An 8,281-nucleotide genomic window follows, 5' to 3' on the forward strand; every position below is an offset into this window, starting at 1 on the left:
TTTGTGTTGATATATGAACTGGGATGAAACTACAATAGATCCCTGACTATTTCGACATCGCATATATAAAAGTACTTCTTGTTCCGTTCGTACAAAGCTTCGGCATATTAAAATGGCGCTGTCGGTTTAGATTATTGCGCGAGTTGTCATAGACTGGTGGAAGGAGGGCTTTCAGTTTATGATTTGGATCACTGACAATGCTATCAAAAAGCTTGCTACATAGTACGTAATGATGCTCTAAAATGGATTGTTACCCCCACCTCGATTGCCAAGTTGCACTTTCCTGATGTTATTATTGACATTACTCTTTTCTCGAGCTGTGCCAGCTCGTTCTTTAAGTACAGGGGAAGTCCGTTGAAAAAGACAGGTGCTGCGTAATCTACAACAGACCTCACGCACGATACACAAAAACAGTGCTAGATCTTGTTTCGGACCTCCCGTTTTAACTGAGTTAGGAAATAGAGTCTCTTGGTAATGATCTTGACTCTCATGAATTACTTAGTGAAAGAGGCCTTACACTTTGCTTCTTCACTGGATAAGATCCAAAGAAATTCCCGGATGGCAAGAATGACCCAACTGCATCATGGGAAATAACTAACTAAGCATATCACACTCCGCGTAATTAACAATTATTGGACGAGGTTGAGCAAAATATCGTGATTTGTCAGTGGCGAGCATATCGATTATTTGCCGAAGCCTAAGGCTGAGGGAAATAATTGATCTGCGAAACACTGACAAATCACGATATTTTACGATAACCGAGGTCAATAATTGTTTTATCTTTAAAAATCGATGAGTATAACCAGGGGGCATAATTGAAAAGTTAAAAACGTTCTCTGGTTAAGAGTTTTAAAAACACTGAGCTTTCGATTTTTAAAATACATCGAATGATAAATCCATTTATTTCCTCTGGGCAATAAATTTCCTTTTTGGTTATCTAAGTTACATGGTCATTCAATGTAACTGAGATAACCAAGAAGGCTAGTAAGAGACTTTATTTCCTAACTCAGTTGTACTATTTGTATCTATTCCCGAGATCGTTTGAAACATCGCCGATCGATAAAGATCTCTTCCTTTGGACAGAATAAATATTTATTTTATTATCCAAACACTGTGCAGTGTATTTGTTAGGGATGGTTTGAAAAGATTCAGCTAGGAGGCCTAAGAAAATATTTTGAATTTTTAGCTCTTGAGCGACAATTCAAGTGTTGCAATGTGGAATGAGAATGGTTTACTCGAAAAAAGCGATCGATTGCTTATCCTGGTAGTATTCCAAGATGACTGCAAATTTTAGGGGGAGGCCGTGCAGAATATGTGGCATTTGAAGAAGGTTTTATTATGCCTCTACCTTAGTGATTCATGCATGCAAACTCTCAGATTCTGCAGCCATTCCAGAGAACTGAGTGACAGCATATCAACTTCGGCACTCTCTTTGCAAAGATCAAAGCAGGGAGATGGTATTAACTCTCACAAGGGGTAGTGGTGTTGGTACAGCTCTGATTCTGTTGTCGGTGATCTCAAACATACTCCGGCATACTCAAAACGTAGGGTCTGTAGACAATATACATATAAAGCTTGCTAAAAAGGCATTATAAACTAACAGTAGGCTCTTTTTCGTTGCCTTGGCATCCGCTAATGCTGACATTGTTTTGTTATAAACCACACTGGCTTTCTCTTGTTAGCAAGATAGCTGACTGGTATGACAACGTCATTATTTACATGAGTAAACCAGCTAAGTTCTACTGTAATCTCGATCAAAATTCGTGGGACGATGAAGTCAGTAAAGCACAAGCGGTTTCAAAGGTAACCTATGAAGCGCAACCTGGCGCCCCCCCCCCCCCCCCCCCCTTCCTTCCTTTCCCTCACCATGTTGATTTGAAACCCGGAAACATTCTCAAAAGCTGCAGTTGATTTCAACATTGCATTGCTCAGGGCGATGGGAGGACTTAAGAGGCCGTTATGAGGAGGTTTATGGTAAACTTTACAATAATTCTCCTCATAGCGATCTCTCAAGTCCTTCCTGACTTAAATTGTCCCTGTGACCAAGACGACCAAAGTTTTAAGCCTTGTTTTCAAAAAGACACCTGTTTATTTCAACTGGAACTTTCCTATTTCATGGTCTGAAATTATTACATGGTGTAACTTTGAGATATTGAGAGAGCTGGATCGAGGAGAAAATGACGTCAAAGGCTCACTAGTTTAAGAATACAATGCTTGTGTACGCCGCAGAATAAATATGTAGCACGGGGGTTTGGGCTTTCAGACCTTTAAAGGTGTTATTGGCTTGCCAATAAAAGTTTTATGCATCTCAATAATTAAACTTTATAATGCATGCATAATTATGCACTCAGCAAAATGTGACGCGATCATTCCTAGGGAGGAGCAATTATTAAGTATCCTCTATAGGGAATTTGTTGCATTCCGAGAAAGCGCGGTAAATATTCATTCGCTTTTAGGCATAAACTCGCGTTTTTTGTACATAATAAGATGCATTCACACGGTGAAATTTTAAGTTAGTGTGCCTTTAACGACACGTTTTCCTGGATCCAACCCTGTGAGGTCCAATCGGTCAGTTTTGAACGTGAGTAAGGGCAGACCGTGAAACCTGAAACTTACACTCAAAGTAAACGGCCTTTGGATAAAATCAAAGCTCAAACTTTTGCCAGTAAGTTGTTGAGCAAACACGCTTTCAAAATCTGATCATGAAGAAAAAAAGGAAGTGTTTTTTTTATTACAGGGGCACTTCGGGTACGCCTCTAATTGAAGCGAGTTTTGAGAGCATTGTTGAAGGTGGCCCAAGAACTTTTAGTCACGATTGGACGCTCTTACAAGTGCCATGAACAGGCTTGGTGACTAAGTTCTAAACTGTCAACGGTTTATAACAAATTGGGATACTCTTACAAGATGCAAGCTCAACAGTTAAAATTATCTTAAATAATGGGTATGTTGGCCCAATATATGGTGCAGAGGAAGGAGTGTGGACTATTTTTAATAGGAAAACCAATGCTGACTCACAAAATTGCTTTTCCTTGGGCACTCAAGATGATGCATAGTCTCTAGGTTTAGCTGTTGGAGGGGAAGGATCAGTCAACAAAGAACCGGTTTGAGGTTGGTGATTTGCATAAGAAGTTGCAGTATTTTTATTTTATTTTTTCCTTTTTTTTTCCCTCGTGAAATGCGCAGTTTCAAAGTTTAGGAAAGTTCACGCCAAAAGTTGGCGAAGTTATAGTTTTAGAAATTTTTGCTGACACGTGATGAAAGGTGATATTAATTAAACGTAATAACGAGGACAAAGAAACGATAACAAAAGAAAATGGAGGACAGAGTGAACTCGAGAGACAAATTTGCAAGATATTAAATTGTTGTTGTCCCTAAACGGTCAAACGTTTAAGGCGGATCCAGTTGGTCTCCGAACTTCCTTTTTCGCTTCAATTCCATACATTACATCACAACATTAATTTTGTCAGTTTATCGATACAGACAGCCCTGTCCATGGACCTTTTTCTGACAGCAAAATCGCTTATAACATCAGCGTTAAAACTTACACTACTCAAGCAAAACAAAGCGTAATTCTTATAGCGGCTAGTTAAGTTTAGAAGAAGGCAGCAAACTACAACATCTTCCTTAAAAATGCATTTTTTTCAAGTCCTGAAAAAGAGAAAGAGAAAAAAAACTTTTGAACACTTAAGAAAACCGATCATTTTTACTGTAGGGGGTACTGACTGACAGATACAGAGACGCTATTTTTTCGCCTAGGATGCTTTACCTAGTGCCAGCTGTTGTCATGCTAATAGCATACATGAAAAATTACTCAGTTGATTAAGACAAATGCAGTTTCCAGGTAACACAGTGCAGAAAATAGGTAATAAATGGCAAAAAGAGGCAACAAACCAAGCATTCTTGCTGGTCAGTGATGAAATAAAGTCATAGATAGCCTATCAAATGCGAGGACTGGATGGCGCAATTTTCACGCAATTGCGTGATACGCATGCGTTGCTTCTGCTTAACATCTCTACAATGTCATCTCGAATGGACTATTTTCTCACCAATTTATCTTCTCTACTGTAGAAGGATTCTCTTTAATAGGCACGACCGCCTGCAAAGAAATACAAAGCATTGTGAACTTAACTCTATATCATGCCATGGAAAATAGGGCCACTGAAATGGCGGGAAAGCTGTTGTATGTGATTCGTCGGTATTTCACCGAATCTTACCATTTTTCGCTTGCGTCGCTTTTTCGGGATAATACACCTTTATGAAATCACATAAAATAGTTTTGCAACACTCATGTTAAAGTTTAGTGCTCTTTTTCAATTAATGAAATTAACGAAGTATTATTTCATATAGGGGAAAAAGGTGGCGTGTTTCAACGTGGTATAACATGGCGATTTCAGAGACCGATTTATTTTTAGATTAAACTTCCCGCGTATGGGACTCCCGCAGAAGCCCGATGACCAATCGCAAGAAACTAACTTGACGTCATAGTGTCACCGAACCGGAACTGCCTTTGTTTTTTTTGCGAAAAAGGTAGTTTAAAAATAGATCGATCTGTAAAAATGCCGTGACGTGGGCTAAGTATTGGAGTAGTTCGCTCCTAGTCATGGAGGTCCCAACGGAAGGTGTTAATGATACAAGAACACTCGCTCACCTAAATGCTCGTGAGCGTAGTGACATTTGGGATGTCACTACATGTGAGATGTGTTTATTAACTGCGCTTAACTAGCCTCATATCCATTCGGATATGAGATTGGCTGTTGCCAAATCGGTGCTACGCCCGTGATTGGTAACTGGAATCTCATATTGAAAGCGCGCTAATCGAATTCGTATCACATGTAGCGTCCCGTATCGTATCTAATAAAACTGTATCGTTTCATCGCAATTTATCGTAACATATTATAATGAATTACGTACATGCACTGCAGGTCTTCCTACAATAGCCATAATATTGCCAACATCTGTAAGTCATCATTACAGTTTTGCAGAATTTATATTCCTTGATGTCTCTACAGCCTACAAGGAAATAACAAAAAATAAATTAATTTAAAAACGTCCAAAATTTAATTAGACCTCTGCAAGTCTAAGTGCTTTATTCGTTAGTCCGTCTCCAAAACTGGCACTATTAAAAGCGGTAATTTAGGGTCTCAGTTATAGGCTGTTTCATGGGTTTCTCCATCAGTTTTTATCCTCCTTGTATTCGTTAGGAAGTCAACTAACATTATCGTTGATTCGCTCATTACATGATGTACTTATAGTGTATAAAATGAGACAAGGGACCAAAGAGACCGTCTTTTTCCGTCATGGTGTATTTTTCTTCTACCTTGAAATTCATCTTTTTAATCTTTATTTGAAAAAGAAGTCAGACATCCCCCAAGAAATTTTAACGAAATATGAATGGATATCAGTCACCACATGTGTTGACTAACTTTCGACTCGCGAAATTTTAAATTAAACTTTGCCTTGACAAGAACGATTAAACCTCCGCATGGCGTGATCAGAGGCAAAACGAGCTTGAAAATCGCTGAAATACAAATTTAAATTTCACCAAATAATGTGAAGAGAAGATGTGATTGATTGTTTTCTCGTATCAAGACAACTTAAAAGTCACTGAATGAAGAACGTCGCCCTCTCCACTTCCAACCACTGACTGACTGAATAAACAAAGCCATTTGTGTAATCCTTTACCTGAGCATGCTTGCGTGTTACATGAATTTGATTGGTGCGGTGGTCCATGGCAATTCTTGCCCCCACCGGATGGAGGTGGATTGTTGCAGGTTCTTTTTCGGTACTGCACCCCTCCCCCACAGGTTTTACTGCATGGTCCAAACGCGCTCCAAGACGACCAGTGACCGTCAACTAAAAATTGGAAATGTAATGTTTCACTGAGACACTGGTCCAACGCTCCTCAAAAATAAGATGAATTTGCTTATCCTGTTATGTCTTTTAAAAAAAAATCTTGCTTTTCGTCTGAAGGGTCATAACAGAGGAAGAGTAAACAAAAACTGAAAAACGAAGAAAGTTCGACTAAAGCCATATTTAAGTACCCCCAATATTTACTTCAACTATTTTCCCTTCGTTGATGGTTCGCAAAACCCACGACGTGTGCAAGACGTTTTTAAATCACCTTTTTCGTTTTTAATTTTGAGTTATGTAAAAATTTTGAGACTTCGTTAAAAGACGGAAGGCTAAAATAGTCATAATGATTACAGGCTTGTTTGTGTTTTGCATTAATTGTGAGCATTCGGATCCGCCGGTAAAGCTTGAAACATAGAGCACAGCATTCCGCGATCAACTCTCTTACTCACAGATAGGTTACTAGGGTCTTTTTCTTGCCTCTGGAGAAAGGCATTTTGCGGAGTCATAATTAAGAAAGCTGATTTCTTCGTTCCATGACTGCTTTACCTGCGCATGTGTGTGTGTTGCAAGCGTTTGATTGGTGCCACGGCCCACGGCAGCTTCTGCCACCATTGGAAGGAGGTGGATTGCTACAGCTTCTTCTACGGTACTTCTTCCCTCCATCACAAGATTTGCTGCAAGGTCCGAAAGCGCTCCATGAAGTCCATTGACCATTTACTATTGCCAAAAAAATAAATAATATATTAAATAACGCTCATATGTTACAATGTTTAAACACAGATAACATTTACAAAACTAAATGAATAAGTACAAGCTATAGGAATGTTGAGTATAAATACTAGTTGAATTTGAACTACAACAGTCAATCAGAGATCACTAGCTTTGCTTTAAAAGATATGTTTTTAGCTTTGATTTAAACGTGCTCGTGTCATTCAAAGATCTAATATCCATTGGCAGTTCGATCCCGAGTCTTGGGGCTATGACCGAAAAGGCACTTATTCCACATGTCTTTAGATTAGAGGGCACAATTTGAACCGCCATGCAATTGCTTTAGGACGAACGATGACATATACACCTTGGTAACCAGTGCAGCTCTTTGAGAGTGGGGCTAATATGATGAAATTAACCAGAATCAAAACGCGCTATATTCTGTTAGGTTTGAAATAACCTAACCGTCTTCAGTATAATGATCACATTATAATGACTGCCAAATGAACTATTCATCTGTTTTAATGCTAATAAGCCTTTCTAGCCTCGTTACGACTAGCAAGTTTTAAAAGAATATGTATTTGTTTTAAAATGAGGGCACAGTAAGTGTAATTAAAATAAATACAAAAGAATGCGACGAATGCGAAAGTGGTCTATAGAGATACAAGTGCACTCTGAATGCCGGTAAAGAATTATGTTTTTACCTCGGTATTAAATAATGACCTATCAGTGAGGCAGTTTCAATAGCGAAGCATTATTTTAAAACGACCTCAGGGCGACTTCTTAAAGCAAGTATGCTTAGTGGTAACAGTGGTTCTCAACTAGATTCCTAATGCGATCACGATGTGCATATTGTAGAGCAACCATCTCGATTTCGTTTTGAAGTCTTTCAATTGGAGTCAATTGTTTCGTCTATGAATTTAAATGTAACCTGTTTGATGCAAGGTATGTGGGTTATACACGTGGTCACTTACACGAACGCATAAAAGGGCACACTAGAAAGTCATCTTCGATTTACAAACATTATAACCTCCAACACAATAGTGAAATGCCTGAACACTTCATTAAGCAAATTCCCACCATCACGAAATGTAGCGGCAAATTTGATTGCCTCGTTAAAGAAATTGAACTTGGAAACGGATTCCATCCGCGCCAAGGTGTTTGTTTAGGCCGTTTATTGTAACTTATGCTTATCTTGTACCTTTCCTTATTTGCATGCTATTTAACTAGTCTCTTGATAATGGAGTCATGATGACCTCGAAACGGCGAGCAGCAATATGCCTTTGCTTCAGCAAATCTCTACTGATCAAAAATTTCCTTTGCAAATGAATGGTGAAAATGTTTTGCACCTTTCAATAATTGTTATCGTGTCGCCATCTTCCAATGGATTCCTTGAACTGAATCATGCTTCTTTTGAAACAGTTATCTTATTAGTATATGTAATAGGACTACATGCTGTCCAATTTGGAAATAATTGGATGGGAAAAATTCTGAGGACTGCCAAAATTGGACGAGGCCGTAGGCTATTAATTATATAGCTACTAGTCAGTTGCAATTGGGAATTACTCAGTCAATTGGGCATTACTCAGTCACGCTATCATAAAGAGTTAAGAAAGGCAAACTAAAATATTGTGAATTATTCCTATTTCCAAAATATTACCTGAACTCCAGAAGAATTTTTCGTCTGCTTCGCTTAAAGCACGAGAGACGGCTCAAGTTG

The 8,281-nt window shown here is 38.7% G+C and overlaps 1 protein-coding gene across 1 annotated transcript in view; it reads right to left on the minus strand.

Moving 5' to 3' along the window:
* Window positions 1-3,129: 3,129 nt before the first annotated feature.
* The window catches only part of LOC137994682 (coadhesin-like), an 11,908-nt gene continuing 6,756 nt past the window's right edge, over window positions 3,130-8,281 (minus strand). The window contains exons 10-14 of the mRNA XM_068840288.1: window positions 6,400-6,570; window positions 5,683-5,853; window positions 4,912-5,010; window positions 4,047-4,096; window positions 3,130-3,648 (exon numbers count right to left, since the gene is read on the minus strand). Coding sequence (XP_068696389.1) covers window positions 4,080-4,096; window positions 4,912-5,010; window positions 5,683-5,853; window positions 6,400-6,570 — 458 coding nt within the window. The 3' untranslated portion in view covers window positions 3,130-3,648; window positions 4,047-4,079. The remainder of the gene's footprint in view (window positions 3,649-4,046; window positions 4,097-4,911; window positions 5,011-5,682; window positions 5,854-6,399; window positions 6,571-8,281) is intronic.

The sequence above is a fragment of the Montipora foliosa genome, chromosome 3 (assembly GCF_036669935.1).
Source record: "Montipora foliosa isolate CH-2021 chromosome 3, ASM3666993v2, whole genome shotgun sequence".
Classification (NCBI taxonomy): Eukaryota; Metazoa; Cnidaria; class Anthozoa; order Scleractinia; family Acroporidae; genus Montipora; species Montipora foliosa.